The sequence below is a fragment of the Sceloporus occidentalis genome, unplaced genomic scaffold (genome assembly GCF_023333645.1).
Source record: "Sceloporus occidentalis isolate IW3139 unplaced genomic scaffold, rSceOcc1.0.p SCAF_6, whole genome shotgun sequence".
NCBI lineage: Eukaryota > Metazoa > Chordata > Lepidosauria > Squamata > Phrynosomatidae > Sceloporus > Sceloporus occidentalis.
In genome coordinates this window covers 25,285,600-25,305,443 of record NW_028316986.1, presented here as the reverse complement: position 1 = coordinate 25,305,443, position 19,844 = coordinate 25,285,600, and the positions used below count along the sequence as shown (strand labels likewise).

The 19,844-nt window shown below is 42.8% G+C and overlaps 2 protein-coding genes across 3 annotated transcripts in view; one reads left to right on the top strand and one right to left on the bottom strand.

Annotated features, from left to right (window-relative positions):
- Nucleotides 1–6,922, bottom strand: part of PIGF (phosphatidylinositol glycan anchor biosynthesis class F) — a 44,672-nt gene extending 37,750 nt beyond the window's left edge. For both annotated transcript variants that reach the window (XM_089529150.1, XM_089529151.1), the window contains exons 1-3: nucleotides 6,822–6,922; nucleotides 2,735–2,985; nucleotides 448–539 (exon numbers count right to left, since the gene is read on the bottom strand). In XM_089529150.1, the coding sequence (XP_089385276.1) occupies nucleotides 448–539; nucleotides 2,735–2,962 (320 nt within the window). In that variant the 5' untranslated portion in view covers nucleotides 2,963–2,985; nucleotides 6,822–6,922. The remainder of the gene's footprint in view (nucleotides 1–447; nucleotides 540–2,734; nucleotides 2,986–6,821) is intronic.
- An 86-nt stretch (nucleotides 6,923–7,008) lies between these two features.
- CRIPT (CXXC repeat containing interactor of PDZ3 domain) lies at nucleotides 7,009–16,824 on the top strand. Its single transcript, XM_089529144.1, has 5 exons — nucleotides 7,009–7,139; nucleotides 12,586–12,651; nucleotides 14,015–14,069; nucleotides 15,636–15,739; nucleotides 15,884–16,824. The coding sequence occupies exons 1-5, from the start codon at nucleotides 7,124–7,126 to the stop codon at nucleotides 15,946–15,948; spliced, it is 306 nt and encodes a 101-aa protein (XP_089385270.1). The 5' UTR covers nucleotides 7,009–7,123; the 3' UTR covers nucleotides 15,949–16,824.
- Nucleotides 16,825–19,844: the final 3,020 nt, after the last annotated feature.

Sequence of the window (19,844 nt, the reverse complement as noted above, 5' to 3'; positions counted from 1 at the left end):
ACTGTAAATGTTTTATTTCTTGATTTGTAGTAGGGTGGATTATGGTAAAGCAATAATGGTAGCCTCAGGTCATGTACGGGAGACGTTTTTCTCGAGTTCAAATTCTACCTCATTTCAGTCATGTACACTCTCACCTCTAATCTGAAATCATTTTCAATGAGGTATGTACCAAGCCAGAGTTAACTGGGATTTGCAAGTTAATATGTACAGGATTTTATCCTTAAACAGCCTGATATGGGACATGCAAAAATTAAACAGTTTGTTTTATGGCAGGAGTGAGCTACTGCAGCCCTTCATATATTATTGGCAAATGTCTACTATCAGTCCTAGCCAGTTTAGCCAGTGCTGAGGGATTATGGGTGTTGCTGTTCAATACGATCTGGAGGGCTACAGTTGCGCATCCATACTTTATAATCTCTTGATAAAGTGGAATTTTTGGAGACTTACTCTAGTAATGGTGCTCCATAAAGAACAATGATTCCATGGAACAGGACGCAAGACATGAAAAAGTACACACAACATCTTATAAACCTTGCCACCTATTAAATATAAAAAAGAGAAAAATATTTTTATACACACACCATCATCAGCTCCATATCCACAGATTGTTTTGTCCACGGATTCAAGTATCCATGGCTTGAAAATATTTTTAAAATATATAGATTCCAAAAAGCAAACCTTGATTTTGCCATATTATATAAAGGACACTATTTTACTATGTCATTGTGTTTAATGGGACTTTGGTAACGACAGGGTGTTCTGGAACCAAATCCCAGCAGACACCAAGGGCCCACTATATTCCACTTCTATTAAAGAAAATGGCATAGAGACAGTGATCTTTGACCCCAAATATTCTCAGTTGAAATCTGGTCTCAGTAGTGGAAAGCAACCCAATATTCTATCAGCTGTGAAGCAGGAAGCCGGGCTAGTCTGGGCAGAACTAGCTGAGGGGGGGGGGGGCGCTATGGGGAACGCAAATAACCTAGGGACTTGTCTGTTAAACAGTTAGTTATGACCAGACAGATATAGAGATGGGGTCAATTAGGAAGATGGGAATGCAGGAAATCTGAGCAGGGTTTTTTTTTGGGGGGGGGGATGGAGGGCGAGCTGAAAGTATGGAAAGAGTTCAGGGAGAACAGGTGTTACAATATCCTGTATGGAACCAGCATGACTCTAGGGCGGGATACAAACCGCCGCTTTGCGGCGCTTCCCCGCCGGTGCCATTTGCTCCGCGCGGGAGCTGCAGCAGCCAAACCGCGCGGCTCCCGCGCGGAGCAAAAGAAGCTCCATTTCGGAGCTTCTTCTTGCGGCGCACTGATGACGTCGCGAAGCGCCGCTGGCGCATTCGCGACGTCATAGGCGCCGCGACACGTCTGGACGCTATGCGTCCAGTACATAAAGATGGTGGCGCCCATGTGGAAGGGGCGCCGCCATCTTGTACGTATTGTATACGTACTAGGGTTAGGGGGGTGCGGAAGCACCGCCCCTTCCTAACCCTAGTACGTATACAATACGTACTATATGGCGGTGTGTATCCCGCCTAGATGTTTATTTTCTCTGTTACTATAAATCTTTACTGTTTTAATTATCTACATCTCTATCTGGATGGTTTAAATGAATTCTAAAGAAGGCTCAGTCACACTGTAGCCCACTAAACCCAACAACAAACACAGTTGCTTGTCCAGTGACAAGCCCAAGTTGGAATTATAAGGCCAACGTGGACAGAGCTTCCATCGCACCAGCCACATCTCCTATCTGACCTTTATTGTTGTTGTTGTTAAGCGCCCCCGAGTAGATCTCAATCCATGGTGATCCAGTGGATGAGACATCTCCAAGACCCTGTCCACTGCTCTGCCCAGCTCCTGCAAACTCATACTCGTGATCTCTTTAATGGAGTCCATCCATCTAGCATGCAGTCTTCCTCTCTTTCTACTTCCCTCCACAATTCCTAGCATTATTGTTTTTTTCAATGATTCATACCTTCTCATGATGTGTCCAAAGTATTACAGTTTTGTCCTCAGTTTTGTCACCTTGGCTTCCAGGAAGATATCTGGCCCAATCTGCGCCATTTTTTAAAATTTATTTATTTTGCCTTTTTGGCAGCCCATGGAATCCTCAGCACTCTTCTCCAGCACCACATCTCGAATTCATTGATTTCCTTCCTGTATTCTTTCTTAACTGTCCAGCTCTCAGATCCATACAGGGTAATAGGAAATACAGTGGCTTGTATGATTTTAATTAAGAGGCCAGAAGCTGCGCCAAAGCTGTGCTCCAGTCCTTAGGACGCATGCATCATTTAAACAGCATACCTCCAAAGTGACCCAAAGCAGCTTTACTTTGGCCTGTCTGTTTGGGCCCTCATACTTTCACAGCTGCCCTTTCCATTCACAATCTTCTTCTGATTTCCTAGCTGCAGTACTTGTTCCTATCAATGTTTGATCCCAGGTAAAGAAAATCTGTTACTATTTTTATTTCCTCATTGTCTAGGTCAAATTTCTGTAGGTTCTCCATGGTGATTATGTTTATTTTCTTTATGTTCAACAGTAAGCCTGCCTATCTTAAAGTTATTGGCCCTAAACTTCCACAGAGGTTTACAAATGACATAAACACTATTATGTAAAATAAGATGTACAAATTACAAAAATAATGTCTAACAGCCATTTCAAAGACCTGAAAAGTACCATATATTGCTATTATTAACAACTCATGAAATTTCAACAGGATTAAGATTTACCTTGTGAGCAAGAGAACTTCTTCTAGTAGATGGATTTGGATTAAGAATAATATACAAAATTATATTTACGGTCCCAACAGTTGCTGAACAGATGCACAACCATGTCAAGTGTGTACTCAAGATGGAGAAGTTCTCCAAAAACAGAGAAGGAACAACAGTTGTGACAATAATTGAAAATATGCAGGTAACATTGGCAGAAAGCAGTCTCTTTATCTCCATGTCCTTCATGGTGTTTCCTCTTCAATCTTCACCTGTTGTGAAACAAATAAAACCATTTATGTTCCTATACATAATGTACTAACGACGATGCCTTTATAAAATGAAGAGGTTTGATAGACTCAGATAATTTCATTCAACTGAAAATCAACAACAGAAGTACAATGAAGCCACAGCCTGATACTCATGTATTTAAGAGACAGGCCTACTATGCATGTGGAATTTACATTGAAATGAAGGCGGGATACAGACGGGCAAAAAGGGGTGTATTCATGACGTCATGAAGGTAGAGCCTTCAGACGGGCCTTACCTGAATGCCGCCATGAACACGCCCCCCGCACGCCCCAAGCGGGAAGAAGCGGCATTAAAAAGGTGCTGCTTTTCCCCGCTTCTTTTCTGTATGATGCGCAGCTGCGCAGCTCCGTCTGTAAGCTGCTGCACCGGTGCGCCAGAATTGTTACGCTGCTAATTTAAGTTGCCCATTTAAAAGCTCCGTGTCTGCTGCGTCACATAATGAGTCAGGGTCCTGGAACATGCGCAGTTTGCAGTCAGGCTTTAATTGCAGCGTCAGCTGCCATGCAGGTGTGGAAGCTGCAGCACAGCTGCAGCGCATTTTAAGACTCGTAACCCTAACCCTAACCCTAACCCTAACCCTAGAGCAACATGTACGCATGCGCTGCTAGAATCGGGGAAAGTTTGGAATTTAAAGTGAACCCCTACACACATTCCTGTGCCATTTTCACCTAACAATAAAAAAACGCTAAAACTGTAAATATTTACATATATACAAGGGAGGTGATGGGGGATGGCAGGGGGACAGCGGTGGCAGCGGAGACAGCTGTAGCTGTGCATTGCAGATTCAGCAAGAGCGCGGGGACCAAAGGAGAGGAGGCATCTATGATGCTGGTGACACTGGCAAAGTGCAAGCGGACAAGGATGCCAACACCAGCTGATCACCAGCTGGCAGGAGACCACCATTGTTCTTGGGCAGAGCGGGGGGAAAAGTTTTAAAGGGGCTTGGGCACTTTAAATGTGCCCATAGGCTTTCTGCCGCCGCTGCTTAGCGCTGCAGCTGCGCAGCTGCGCATCCGCCAGCCGGCAAAAGAAAAAAAAAAGTCCTGTTTTTGGCCGCCCGTGAGCAAGCTGCCTCTCTCTTTGCAGCGTCCTCCGAGGCGGCGGTTTGGAAACTCCGGGTCTGAAACGGCCCCAGGTGAGGCGTCTTCACTGCCCCCCATGTGGAAGCCCCATCTCCTGAGCCACGCCCCCGGGGCGGGCGGTCTGGAGGCTCCGTATTCAGCAGAATACACCTCCAAGACGTCTTCCCCTGCCCGTCTGTATCCCGCCAAAGATACGTAAGATCAGGCTACACTAGAGCAGACTGTAGGTATCTTTCTAGTAGAAAAGTGCCAGAAAGAAGAAAAATGACAATAGTTAGCCCTTCCTCCTTTTCTTAGAAGAAGATTGATTTAGGTATTTCAGCAAAAACAAACAAACAAACAAACAAAAACAGGGTACACAACTACTGAGGAAAAATAATTCTGTGATTCTTTTTAAAGCTTGTGATACATGAATTAGTAGTAAGATCCTAAAGTGTAAAGATAAAACTCTAAACACTAAAGTGAGGATCATCCAAGCCATTGTGTTCCTCATCACCATGCATGGATGTGAAGAAGGTGGATAGAAAGAAAATCAACTCATTTGAGATGTGGTGCTGGAGAAGAGTGCTGAAGATACTATGGATGGCCAAAAAGGCAAATAAATGGGTTCTAGAACAGATCAAGCCAAAACTCTCCCCTGAAGGCAGCATGACTACATTGAAGATGTCATTCTTTAGCCACATTATGAAGAAAAATGAATAACTGGAAAAGGCAATGATGCTGGGAAAGCTGGAGGGACACAGAAAGAGAGGAAGATGGTAGATGGTTAGGCTCAACCAGGGAGGTCATGGGCCTGCGCCTGAAGGACCTGAGCAGAAGTTGGCCATAGAGTTGTGCTGGAGAATCTAGAAGTTCCTAGAGAAAACACTTCTCTAGGCATTTGAAGGTCCTCCAGCATGATTCCATGGCCAACTTCTGGCAGATGTTGACCACAGAGTTGCACTGGAGAACCTGGAGATTCCTAGAGAGGTGTTCTTTCAGGTAAAATAAATAGTGCTTTTTAATTTGCAGTTTTTCCACATTCACGGGGGTCCTTCACCCCTAACCCCAGTGAATGTGGAGGGACCACTGCACTGTATGACCAATACCAACATGGTGTAGTGGTTTGAGTGTTAGAAGAGATTATCGCACTACACTCTTAAAGCGCTGCTATTCCACTTTAACTGCTCTGGCTGCCTCCTGTTGCATTCTGCAGTTTGTAGTTCAGTGAGGCCTAAGACCTCTCTGGCTGAATATTCTAAATGCCACTCCCTAAACTGCAAATCCCAGAATGCAACATGAGGCAGCCAAAGCAGTTAAAAAGTGGAATAGCAGCGCTTTAAGAGACCAGGGTTAGAATCCCAGCTTGGCTATGGAAACCCACTGGGTGACCTGTTACAAGTCACTCTCTGAGCCTCAAAGGATGGCCATGGCAAACCCGCTCTGATGAAGCTTGCCAAGAAAACCCCATGATAAGGTTGCCTTGGGGTCCTCATAAATTGGAAATAACATAAAGGCACACAACAACACAATACTTTAAAACAGGGCTAGCCTTTTGACCCTGATGGAGAGTAGACTGCAGACATAATCCAGTTTGGTACCACTTTAACTGCCCTGGCTCAGTGCTAGGGAATTCTGGGAACTGTAGTTTTCTAAGACCTTTCACCTTCTCTGTCAGAGAGCTCTGGTGCCACAACAAAGTACAATTCCCAGAATTCCATAGCATTGAGCCGTGGCAGTTAAAGGGGTGTCAAACTTGACTATTTCTGCAGTGCTGAGGCAGCGGTCTAAAGTTTCACCAGCGTTCTTCTCCAGGAGGCCTGAGGAGGGTGACCTAAACGCAAAGGAGGACAAGGCACCGCAAAATGTAGGACACACCTGGAAAATGTAGGGCCTTCCAAAACAAAAGTTTGAAACATTCATAGAATTATAAACCCACGCTTCTCAATCATGGCTGAAAACGGAGGACATTTTGCCATTCCTCTTGGCCAGGAGACCGAAATGTAAGACATGTTAGCAACCTAGATAATAACATCTTCTTATCTGCCCTTGAGTTTTCAAGTTTATTCATTTGGAACTGTGTCTTTTTAATATTGTTTTACAATTTTATATCTGATTATATATGCTGCTTTGAGGATGCCTGTTAAGATTAATTAACAACAACAACAACAACAACAACAACATAGATATATACCAGTAGCCATGTTGTATTGTTATAAATGTTATAATTGCTTATAGAAGCCTCTAAACAAATAGATACGTATTTATACTGAAAGGCACATACACTTTAAATACGAAGGCCTTCAAGACGGAGGAAGAGGTTTGAAAAACAATAATGACGTAAACAATTGTGCAGAAGAGAAATGCATTGGGTCGTGTATAGGATAACATTTAATTAAAATATATGGTGCAATAATAATAATAATAATAACAGGGAAAGCAGGGTGAGCTGGAGTCCTCCTTTTCCCAAACATGTCCTCCATTCCTTGTCCAGGAGGAACCCCCCCCCCCAAATGTCCTCCATTTTGAGCAGGATGAAGAAGCATGAGTAATAAGAAGACTCATGTTCTATGAGTGTTTGTAGTTTTTAACTTAGGAATGTCCTCCATTTCCCCCCCTGGTCCTCCTTTCTGAGGAGGAGGAGGAGGAGGCCAGGTTGCCCTCTCCAGTGGTTGCCATGGCAACCCCAACCCAGGCCAGGGGGACCCCACATCCGGGTATCCCCCCTTCCTCACCTGTCCCTCGCCAGAACCCAGGGGGCGGAGCTTCCTCGGCGAGGTCCTCCAGCTGCGAACGTCTCTTACCTGTCGCCTCTGACGTCATCGCGCCTAGGCACGCCGCGAGCGACGCTCTTCCTACGTCACGCTCGAGCCACGCCTCCTTACGCTTCCTCAGCCAATAGGAGCGCTGAACAGGAAGGCGGAAGGGGAAATAGGCGGTTGCCGGAAGTAAGAAGGAATTGTGTCGTCGCTGCTGTTGTTGGGGCGCTTGCCGGTGGTTCCCTGTTTCCCTGGGCTCCGTCGCTCCTGGGATCGCCATGGTCTGCGAAAAGTGTGAGTGGAAGGAGAGAGAGTGTGTGGCCTCATGGGAAGGGAAGCATTGTCGCCCTTCTTGTTGTTGTTGGACTGGAGGATATAGTAGGGATCCCTAGAGAGGACAGAGTCAACGCTGTGATGCGGCAGCTAACAAGGCCAATGCGATTCTAGGCTGCATCAATAGAAGAAGTATAGTACCTAGATCAAGGGAAGGAATAGTCCCACTCTGTTCTGCTCTGGTCAGACCCCAACTGGAATATTGGTCCGGTTCTAGGCACCACAATTCAAGAAGGACATTGAGAAACTGGACCATGTCCAAAGGAGGGCGATTAAAATGGTGAAGGGTCTGGAAACCTTGCCCTATGAGGAACGACTCAGGGAGCTGGGGATGTTTAGCCTGGAGAAGAGAAGGTTAAGAGGTGATATGATAGCCCTGTTTAAATATTTGAAGGGATGTCATATTGAGGAGGGAGCAAGCTTGTTTTCTGCTGCTCCAGAGAACAGGACCCAGAACAATGGATGCAAGCTACAGGAAAAGAGATTCCACCTCAACATTAGGAAGAACTTCCTGACAGTAAGGGCTGTTCGACAGTGGAACAAACTCCCCCGGAGTGTAGTGGAGTCTCCTTCCTTGGAGGTCTTTAAACAGAGGCTAGATGGCCATCTGTTGGGGATGCTTTGATTGAGAGTTCCTGCATGGCAGAATGGGGTTGGACTGGATGGTCCTTGTGGTCTCTTCCAACTCTACGATTCTATGATTCACTTGTAGCTCCTCCAGCGCAGTTCTATGGTCAGTGTCTGTTGGATGTTGACCAAAGAGTTGTGCTGGAAGACCTAGAAATGCCTAGAGAGGTGTCCGCTCAGATAAAAACAAGGTGTTTTTGTTATTTGTGGTTTTCCCACATTCACGGGGATCTTGTGCCCCTAACCCTAGCGAATATTGGGGGACAAGTGTATTATTATTATTATGGTATTATTGTGGTGGTGGTGGTGGTAATAATAGTAGTAGCATGGTTTCATTACTATTAATATGGTGTTGTTGCTTGTTGGTGTTGTAGTAGCAGTGTAAGCAAAGGGGAAGAACTGAGATATCAGCTCCCACCACGACTGCCCTTAGAGTACATGGGCTGCAGGTGGAAAGATTGTTATCCTTCTTGGCCTCATTCCCACTTACAGATCAATCACTGTGTGATCCGAATTGATGGATTGGTTCGACATTGAAGTATGATTCCCACTACATTTGTCCCTGTCGCAGTTTCTGTCATTTTCCTGGCATCAAAATAACCCGCTTGCGGTTTGCATTCACGGATGAATCGATTCAGAATGATTCAGCTCCAGCTGGCCAAAGGGCAAATTTGAATCGATTCCGATCCGCTTGTGGTTTACGCTTGTTTTGAATCGATTTGTGGGAAAAGACACAGAAAAAAAATCGGCATCAAAAAGATGTAGGTTAAATGGGTCTGGCGTGTGCCCCCCCCTCACCACATCACTTCAGCAAATCGATTTAAGTGGGAGCCAGGGTTGTTTGAACTGGTTCAAACTGAATTGCGATCTGGTTTAAAAGGTAGTGGGAATGAGGCCCTTGATCAAGAGGTTCCCTTCTCCTCCATAACAGAGCAGTCTCTACAGGAGCAAAGAAAGAACAGCTTTACTGACAGGATTCCAACATTTATATAAAAATAATAATAAAATAAATAAAACTTTTCCATCTGATCAAAGCGGTTTACATAGTAATCATAAATAAGCATACAATTCAATAAAATTTTAAAATCTACATACATACAACAAGATAAAATCATCAATCTCAGAATCTGTCAGTCAAATCCTAAAGTGAACTTCCATCGGGGAGTAACATTCTACAAAGAGTCAAGCGGATATGCCAACCGAAATAAATGAGTCTTCAAGGCCTTCTTAAAGGCATCCAAGGTGGACCCGAATTTCATCTGGAAGTTTATTCCAGAGGGTTGGAGCTGTGGACATAGCAGATATTTCCCTGTTGTTCGGAGAGTGCGGGGCGGATTGTGTGGGAAGAGGCTCTTCCTCAAGTAACTCGGGCCCAAGCCATGTAGGGCTTTATAGGTAATAACCAACACTTTGTATTGAGCCCGGAAGCTAATAGGCAGCCAATGAAGAGATCTTAATACCTAAAGTTCACTTTAGGATTTGACTGACAGATTCTGAGATTGATGATTTTATCTTGTTGTATGTATGTAGATTTTAAAATTTTATTGAATGTTATATGGTCTGACCTGGCAGTTCCAGCAACCAATCTGGGTGCAGCGTTTGTACTAGCTGAAGCTTCCAAACCTGGTACAAAGGTAGCCCTATGTAGAGCGCATTATGAGCTTGCAAGGTGACATTACAGATGACTAACAATTCACGCATAGATAACTGAGATTCCCATGACTTCATTCAGAGTACATTTCTGCTTGGGGTTAGGTTTTAACAATCAACAATAGAGCTTTCCGCCCAAAAATTGGGGGGAAAGGAGTTACCAAGCATTGAAACTTGGCTACAAGAGACACATTTATTTATTTAGGTATTTATATCCCGCCCTTCAGCCCTAATGGCTCTCAGGGCGGCTTACAATATTATTTTGAATCAGACAGTTCCCTGCCCTCAGGCTTACAATCTAAAAGACACGACACAAAAGGAGAAGGGAATGATGGAGGGAAAGGGGATGAGGTCCAGTGGTTCTTCTCTCCCTCTAAGGCCTGGACCAAGGCAGATGGATTGGAGGGAGGGCTCTTCCTTCTTCCAGGCTGGCCCTGATATAAGAACATGATATAAGAACGATGGATAAATTATCTCACGAAATTAAGAATTAAAAAAAATATATCAAAATTTGAAAAGGAGTGGCTTCCAGTAATAGATGATTGGAAAAAGGCAAACTGACCCCCACCATCAATATGGGTGGACTCTGGTTTGTTAATGGCCATTTGGGCATTGAAATGTGGAAATGTCTTAATTATAGAAAATCACACCTTGAGAGCATCTGGTCTGACCCCAATTAAAAGGAACCTGGGAATCTTGGTTTGAACTCTTATATAAGTCATTGAATTACTCATAGGGCCTCAGGATTCAGCTTACAGTAGTAATAGTATGGTTTTATTATTACAGTATTATTATGGTATTATTGTTATGGTTTTATTATTATAATGGTGTTGATGTTGTTTATTATCATTATTGTGTGTTGTTTGGTATTATTATTAGTGGTAGTAGTAGTATTACGGTTTTATTATTATAGTATTATTATAGTTTTACTATCATGATTATAGTATCATTATTGTTTGTGGTGGTGGTGGTACTGTACTATTAATATTATTATTAGAAGTAGTATGGTTTTACTATAGTATTATTATTTTGATATTATTACTATGTTGTGGTGATAGCATTAGTAGTAGTATGATTTTATTATCATAGTATTACTATGTTGTTATTATTATGGTTTTATTATCATTATTATTATGATATTGTTGTGGTAGTATTAGTAGCAGTAGTATGGTTGTATTATTATTATTATTTGTGGTGGTATCATTGGTATTAGTAATATGGTTTTATAATTGTATTATTATGGTAGTGTTATTGTTATTATCATGGTATAATTATTCCTGCCTTTTCATGATGTGGCCAAAATATGAGGTGCTGGAAAAGATGCTGAGGATATCATGGACAGCCAAGAAGACAAAGAAATGGGTTCTGGAACAGATCAAACCTGAACAATCCCTGGAAACCAAGATGACTAGGTCCAAAAACACACTGCAGAAATAATACAGTTTGTGTCCGCTTTACCTGCCCAATGGCTCAGTGCTAGGGAACCCTGGGAATTGTAGTTTGTTGGGGCACCAGAGAAGGCTAAATGTCTCACAAAACTACCACAGTTCCCAGAATTCCCTAGCACTGAGCCAGGGCAGTTAAAGCAATCTCAAACTGGACCATTTCTGCAATGTGTTTTGGACCTAAATTGAGGGTGTCAGATTTTGGCCACATCAAGAAAAGGCACAGATCATTAGCAAAGACAATAATGCTGGTAAGTTGGAAATGATTTGAAGACACAGAACAACAACATATAGAATGGAATGTTATGAATTAGCTGTTCATTTACTAATAGAGCTGGATGCAATATGTAAAATGGATAAAATAGAAGAAATGGCTAGCATTTGCTTATGATGGCTGCACATTGTTTCCAGAATCAGAGGCATGTACAGTCATCCCTCCACATTCGCTGAGGTTACGGGCACAGGACCCTCATGAAAGTGGAAAAACCAGGAACTAGACTCCCCCTCCCAAAAAAATCCCCCATATTTAACACACACAAAAAGTAAAATCTGCAGATTCAACCCCCTGTAGATGCCTTTGAGGTGGCGGAGTTCCTTTGCAAGGCAGAAGCTGATGGCTGATGGGGCTTCCCACTGTCTCCACTGCTGTCTTATGCCATTTTTAATAGGGACTTACAAGCTTCGTTTGCAATATCTCAGTCTTGCAGTCCCTATTAAAATTAGCACAGGGCAGCCTCAGAGACAGCAGCAAACAATCCATGAATACAGTGGGCCCTTCTTATACGCGGATTTGCCTTCTGCGGATTTGAGCATCCGCGGAAGGCAAACCCGGAAGTTGTCCCTGGCTTACCCTCCCCTTTCCTTCCCTCCCTCCCTGCCTCCCCCCTTCCCTCCCTCCCTTTCCCCACTTACCTTGCTCGTCGCCGCCGCTGCCGCCTCCAAGTCGCTGTTACCGGCGGCGGCGGTGGCAGCAAGGAGGCATGGCCCTTGGCCTCCGCGGGAAGGCTGGGCTGCGCTGGAGGCCAAAGGGCCTCTAGGCAGCCACCCGGCCCTTCTGCGGAGGCGGCGGCCACGAAGCCCTTTGGCCTCCAGCGCCGCCCAGCCTTCCCGCGGAGGCCGAGGGCCATGCCTCCTTGCCACCGCCGCCGGTAACGGCGACTTGGAGGCAGCGGCGTCGGCGACGAGCAAGGTAAGTGGGGAAAGGGAGGGAGGGAGGGAAGGGGGGAGGCAGGGAGGAAGGGAAGGAGGGAGGGAAGGAAAGGGGAGGGTAAGCCAGGGACTTTTGTCCCCAATGGTGGCGCGCGTGCACACGCGCCGCCATTGGGGACAATAGGGACTTGAACATACGCGGATTTTGGTATACGCGGGGGGGTCCGGAACGGATCCCCCGCGTATATCAAGGACCCACTGTAATCAAATCTGCAAAAGTCAGACCCACAAATGTGGAGGGCCTACTGTACTTTGGAATACCACTTGCTGACGCATATGTGTGGGATATGACAGAGGGGGAAGAACCAGCCACTTTATGGACAGTTATGGGTGGGCATAGCATCACAAGATGGCAGAATTCAAAAAATGAGATACTTTGTATTACTAGTTGCCAATGGGCCTAACAAAATCTGTGCTGTGCTTCCAACATGTTCAGTTTCACAGCTTTTATTGTGCATTTTTCTGCTTCTCTGTAGGTGAGAGAAAACTGGGTACTGTAATTACACCTGATACATGGAAAGATGGTGCAAGAAACACTACAGGTAGTTCTAAAAATTTGTATCATAACATAGATATGTGTTTCTGATGTTCATTTAAGACAGTTTGTTATTTTTCTGTTGAGGTGAATAAGGCTAGAAATACCCATTCAGAGACAGTCTGAAAATCTTTCCTTTAAGCTGCCTTTTTAAAATCATAGTCTCAGTCAGGAATATATATATAAATATATATATATGGCTGCTGCCACACTGCAGAAGTGAAACATGTTCACACCACTTCAACTGCCAATTCCAATGCTGTGGAATTCTGGGATTTGTAATTTTGTGAGATATTTAGCCTTCCTTGTCAGAGAACTCTAGTGCCACAACAAACTACAAATCCTGGAATTCCATAGCATTGAGCTATGTGATGTCAAATTGCTTTATTTCTGCAGTGTGGCAGCGTCTTTTTTGTATCTGATTCTCTGTCTCATTGAAAGTTCCTGAAATCATTTTAAATAAAAGAATAAAAGCACTTTCTAAGGAAGGTATATTAATGAAGGGGGAAAACAGACCAGCATGAAAAGCTGGCTTCTAGCCAGCTTGGCGGCATGACATACAGACACCGCATGCCCCCAAGACACCCTTACGTTGCACCGGTGCTCAGACATGGGCCAGTGGCACAGCTTTTATACATTGCACGCCACCAGAGCGACTTGAAGCCACTCATTGGCTGCAGGGGCAGGAAAATCTGCCTTTTTGCCAACCCAAAACGAAGTGGCTCATTGCTGCTCCTTTTTCAGCCGGCTGTAAGGCAGATTGGGGCCACAGCATGTATCTTCAAATTCCGTCTTTTGTTTTGGCCCATAGTTTCTCTTAGTCGGTCATTCTGTAGAATCCCTTTGAACATGCATAGATTCCAGTTTACTTTTGTATCTGTTTCAACAACTTTGCGGCATACATAGTTGAGCTTTCCTTGATAGCTAAGTGCTGATGGAGTTTACCGAAGAAGGTTTACTGGATAATGTGGACATGAACAAATTTGACATTGATAAACTTGGTTCAGAAGATCCAGCAACATCAGTAAGATGTCAGAATTGCAACCTAGCTTCGATGTGCTAAACCAGAGAAGGGCTTAGTGGGAACACTAAATTCAGGGGCAGAAAATCAGGACCCTTTTTAAATCCTTTCATGAACTGAACCAATCAATTAACATTGCAGCAGTAATAAGAATTATTTTTGCAAAATATTAAAATTCCAATTTTTTCAAACTGCTCATGTACAATAATGCAGTTTACATCTTGCTTTGTGTAGCTGGGCACTAGGAATGCTTTGTATCGTTTCCTGCTTGGGTGGTATTCTTAGAATAGCTTGATTTATAATGTTTTAGAAATTATTTATATTAAAGGATACACTTTTTTGTTTATAGAAAGTGGTGGGAGAAAATTAAATGAAAACAAGGCATTGACGTCAAAGAAAGCAAGGTAACTAATATCCTACTATATTTAACCAAGTTGACTCAAACTGGGGGGAGGTGGGCAATAGATATTCTCAATTTGCTGCATTCTCTTGAATAGCCCTCCCCATCTCTGCTTTTGTTCTTTCCACACATAATCTCGCTCCTGTCCTTGCTCTCCCACAATTTTCCAGTCTAATTTATCCCAGTGGCTTTCTCACTTTTTCCTACTGCGCCGGTACCTCACTGAGCCCTTGTTCCAATTATACAGTCATCCCTCAATATTTGTGGCTTTGATATTTGCGGATCTGATTACTCACGGATTTCATTAATATGTTCTCTCTAGGACTGACTAGGTCCTCCAGTGCAACTCTGTGGTCAACTTTAACTAAAAGTTGCACTGAAAGACCATTTGTAGCTACTCCAGTGCCATTCTATGATCAGTGTATGTTGGACATTGACCACAGAGTTGCACTGGAGGACCTAGAGATTCCTAGAGAGGTGTCCTCTCAGGTAAAAACAGTGTTTTTGTTATTTGCGGTTTTTCCATATTCACGAGGGTCATGTTCCCCTAACCCTAGCGAATATGGAGGGACAACCGTAATCAAATTTGACTTGTCTGCTTTTCTTTCTGTTTTATACCTTGCAACTCCTCCCCACCTCAGACTTCACTTTGCTTCTTGGCTTGCTGTGGTGATAACTGCCACCTCTTCCTTTCTGCTGAATAAGAAGGGAGCATTGGAAATGTGTAGTGTGGTAGGAGCAACTGGCAGAGCAGAAAGGAAGCAGAAGCAGCAGTTGATGAATAGCACTGGTACTGTGTGGTATGAGGAGGAGTTCAAGGAGAGTCACTGCATACCTCTTTGGGTCTCATGGCCCTCCAAGCTGAAGCATGACAAATTAAATGAATAATTGGTGCCTGGTTTTTGTATCACACATAGTTTTCAAGCCATCATACTGTTGTGCATGATTTGACTTACCCATTTATATAAATGATAAACACAATTAATTAACAACAATTAATTAGCAACAATCTTCCCTTCCTCCCCCCTGGAACTGGGGCTGGCAACTCTCTGGCTTCTTTGTTCAGCCAAACACTCTAGGACCACCTGAAAACTACAGCCCTACCTTACTGTCAAGTCAAGGAGGATACCAGCCTGCCCCATCTATCAGCCAGAGATATAGTAGTTCCAAGGAGCTTGTTTTCCTTTTCCCACTAGAAGGAATATGCATCTCCAAAAGCCTGTTTACATGAAGCTTCAGACATCAGGGGAAAGAATGTTCTGGCCCAATGCATCAGTAAAAGGAACGACAGTCACTAACAAGGGAAAGTCATCCTGATCCAAACTAGATGTAAATGCGTACTTATAATTCATTACATTGTCCTGTCCTCAAAGAATTGGTTTCCAAACTCTTGCTCTCCCATTCCCTTGTGTTCCTTTTTTGTTTGTTTGTAAACCCTGTGGCACAGCCTGGCTCTATTTCATGAATGTAAGCAGCTTTCAAAAATAATAACTGGGTGAAAAGCAAGAAGAAATTAAAGTAAGTATAGTAAATAAATAAACATACTACTCTATTGTTTTTGTTTTCCTAGGTTTGATCCTTATGGCAAAAACAAATTTGCAATATGCCGAATTTGTAAAAGTTCAGTTCATCAGCCAGGCTCCCACTACTGCCAGGGATGTGCATACAAAAAGGGTGAGGCTTTTGCTATAAATTCTTATTTTGTTGTTTCTCTTGAAAAGTGTGTTATCCATATACTGAGAAGTAAGATAATATAAAAATTAGGATAATTTTGACTGGATAAAGAGATATCAGTTTCACTTTGCTTCTTGTTCCTAGGCATCTGTGCGATGTGTGGGAAGAAAGTCCTGGATACGAAAAACTACAAGCAAACATCTGTCTAATTATATATTGTGACCTTTTTTATTGACCAGTTTTGAAACAGTCAACAAACATTATCAGCACTGAAAATATTTTTAAAAGATGAAAGACTCCTAAATTTTGCATGACCTTTTAGGCTTCATTATTCTACTTTTGATTTTAAATCCCAGTGATAGCCTTAGCTCATGTTTTTATGGTTAGATAGTAAAAGAGATCTGGAATATCTTGTCAACTTGTTACAGTCAAAATCTTCATTTGTGATTTTTGATATAGTGATATAAATAGTGTTGTGACCATGGTACTTCAGGGTCCAGTTATAAAAATATCAACAGAATAATTTTATAATTTTTCACAACCTAAAATCTGAGGAAAAACAGAAAATGTTTAACATTTCAGTCATTGCCACAGTTATTCTTATACCAGGACTTAGAGGCTGAATTGTGAGTTTTAAGTTCATCAACAGAAGATCTGCTGATGAAACAAAGTTGGCATAAAAGAACTAAGTATGCAGATTTGCATCTACGTGAACAGAATAATACACAACCCGTGCACATCCCAACCAACCACAGAACAGCAGAAGCTCTGTAAGAGTTATATTTTTCCTGGATAAAAGCAGAAAGCTGTTGAGCATCAGACAGGTGGTGGGCTTCATTCAACTCAATGGGCCCACATTCTGAGGGCCTGATAGTAAGTACACTGTTACAAACACTACCAGCATTATTACTGTTAATCTGGTTTTGTTGAGCTGCAACCCAAGGTTGAGTCAATGCATGGATTAGTCTTTATCCTCAAAACTGGTCTTGAGGCATTTATTGTACATAGAGGAGAAACTGTAAATAAATTGTACCCAGTTTGTTGCATTAAAACAAAGGGGAAATTGCCCCTATTATTAATGGGTTTTCAGTGTGTGCGGTTTTTTTTATGTGCCATTTTTCTTTTCCACCATTATAGTTTTTGATTGACTTAGTAATATAATGGTTCTTCCATGTTTTCTTATGATTCAGAGAAATGGGGCAATTATACTTTTGCATTTGATTATGGTGGACAGAAGTTGGGCTGGCTCATACCACCAGGATGAAGAAGCTGGACCTGTATTGGCTTGCTTTCTTACTGGTGGGTTCTTGGTGCAAATGTCTGTACAGGGACACCAGGTAGAGAGGTGGAGTTACTGAGGCCTTGCAAGGTGGAGTTGCATCTTGCTTCCAATAGCCCCATTTATCAAACTGTCTTTCTCAAGTGTGTGTATTTGATGTAGGGCTTTTAAACCTCAAAGATATGTTCAAGGTAGTCTTCTCATTGTCCCCTCCATCTCCGGTGATTAAGTAATGTGATAGAGAAGGCCTTTTCAGCAGCAACAGCATCCTTCCATAAAATATTTTTCCAGTACATAAGGCTTGCCTGAGAGCCAGCATGGCGCAGCGATTTGAGTGTTGGACTGCAGTTCTGGAGACCACAGTCTGGAGACTGCAATTCCCCATTGGGCCAAGAAATGCACTGGAAGACCTTGGGCAAGTTGCGTGCTCTCAGCCTCAGTGAAAGGCAAGGGCAAACCTATAAACAAATCTTGCCAAGAAAACCCCATAATAGATTCACTTAGAGTCGCCATAAGTAGGAAATGACTTGTGGGACACAACAATGGCTTGCCTAGTGCCTACTTCACTGTGTTTTTCAAGAAAATAAGCAAATAATGTTTCCTTTTCTCAGAATTATCCACCCCTACCTTCTACAGTCCAAGGTTTCTGCTGTTTTAATTCCAGGCTTGTTGGAGGTAAAATGGCTAGGATGATTGAGCACAGATGGCAGAAGCCTGGGACTGTGCCAACCAAATTTGAAAACATGCTGTGTGGTGGATAGTACAGCTTCCTTTTAATATAGCTGTAGCAACACATATTTCTCACACTGCTTGTGCAACCCTACCATTTGCTGCTAAAATTTATTCAGCCATGTCAAATAAAATAAAATAAAAATCACAGCAATTCTGAGAAATATGGGAGCTGATGCCTTTTTCGCAGTAGAGTTGTGCTCCCAGCAGGCTGTTAAAAATGTGCAGTTCAGCTGTCACTTTTGTCATAGTTCTGGGAACTTGAGTAAAGCTGGATTTTCAGCAGTAATGGGAAGATTCATTCCACAATAGATTCTATATGGAGAGGGGAGCAATGTAGTCCTCAAATCTCAAGAAGTTACTTACCTGTTGTTGTTCTAAATGTATGAGACCAACAGTAGCCTGGTGTAGCTTACAGTGTTTTAGCAGTAATATAAAGGTAAAGGTTTCACCTTTGACAAGGTTGTCAAATCATGTCTGACTGTAGGAGGTGGTACTCATCTGTTACTGCTATCTCAGAAGAGCTAGCATCGCATTAACAGAGGTTAACCATTTGGTTGTCCTGATGCATAAACTGTACATAAGCTGTGGATGAGTGAATCTGTGGATGCAGAGTGCAAACTGTATTTGCTCTCAGCCTCAGTCATCCCACTGTATCCTTACAACAAACATATGAGGCTGAGAGAATGATTGACCCAAAGTCACACAGTTCCATTTTATGTTCCAGTGGTGAACTGAATCTGAATTTCCCAGGTTGTAGTCCAACACACTAACCACTGCACTGCCTTTCACTGGCTGTTTCTTCGTGTCAGCAGCAGGACATGGACATTGAAAGCCTTTCAGTGCTTACTGAGACATGCTTTTTTCATTTGCAAAGATAATTTTAAGGTCCTTAAATATCTTTTACTGACCCAAAGTTCTATTATGACACAATGTTTAGTTCTGGACAAGAGGCTTAGCTCTGGCATTAAGCAATGTCTCATAATACTTTAGAGTTTAATCTCAAGAGGGGAAATTCTTGACAGTGAAAGGAAAAGAGGTTGGTACAAGAAGAAATGGAGTGCTTGTCTTTTTACAGTCTTCAGGGTGAAGGCTTCTTAAGAATCTCTGGCACGCACATATTCCTGAATTATTCAAAAGGTTATGTAAGAAAAAATGAGAAATGTAGTGGAATTTCTCCCCATATGTTTAGGGGGAGGGGGAAGCCATCCTGGCATGCAGTTCATTTGTTATGTAACAGATCTATCGTTTGCCAAGTATAAAGAGATTTGTACTTTCCCAATCTGGTTTTTTCCTTGCCTAGGTACTGCTTGTTCCTTGGAGAGAGCAAACCCTGTTGCACTTGGCATGTTTACTGAAGAAGATTAATCCTTATGCAAAAGTGGCATTTACTTCTCACTAGACAAAGTTAAGCCAGGGATATGGTATGGATGTAGTGCAGAATATAGAATGGCTTACTCTTGATTTTCCTTTTTCATTATATAGCACATTAAAGCTGATTAACCCAGGGGTGTAGCTATGGAGGGGAGGTGAAATGAGGGCATTGTCCCGTCCCCTGAATAAGAATCCTGCCTCCTAACTGAAAAGTTTCTGCAGCTTCTTTGGACAGCTGCTTTTGGAAAGCTGATCATAGCAAGTGCCAAGCACAAAACTGGGCTCAGATCTTGTACCACTTCTGGAGAGCTTCAGAAAATTGTTAGCCAGGCCCACCAAACTGACCACCCCAAAACAAGGCATACGTATCAGTCCTTTGTTTATAGTATATTAAACAATATACTATATTGGGTACAAAGCATGGTTCACTCAAACAAAGACATATGCCCAGTAGCAACAGGGGAATAAAGACCAACCCTTTATTTATAATGCATGACCTACACCATCCAGCTTTAGTGAGTCAAGGGCCTAATTTGCTACCTTTGAACCTCCTGGGGGAGCTGAATGGACTGGCAAAAATGTAATAAAATCACATTAAAATTCCTTAAAGAGCTGAAAACCCATTTCTAGTTCTAAAAGCTGGATATTTTATAGAATCATGGCATCTTAAGAGTTGGAAGGGACCACAAAGGCCATCTAGTTTAACAAACTGCCATGAAGGAA

Excerpts from the sequence above, each read along its gene's own strand:
- CRIPT (XM_089529144.1), top strand. Across the intron at positions 12,652-14,014 it reads TGGTGCAAGAAACACTACAG|AAAGTGGTGGGAGAAAATTA; the intron begins GTAGTTCTAAAA and ends TTTTGTTTATAG. Across the intron at positions 15,740-15,883 it reads GGGATGTGCATACAAAAAGG|GCATCTGTGCGATGTGTGGG; the intron begins GTGAGGCTTTTG and ends TCTTGTTCCTAG.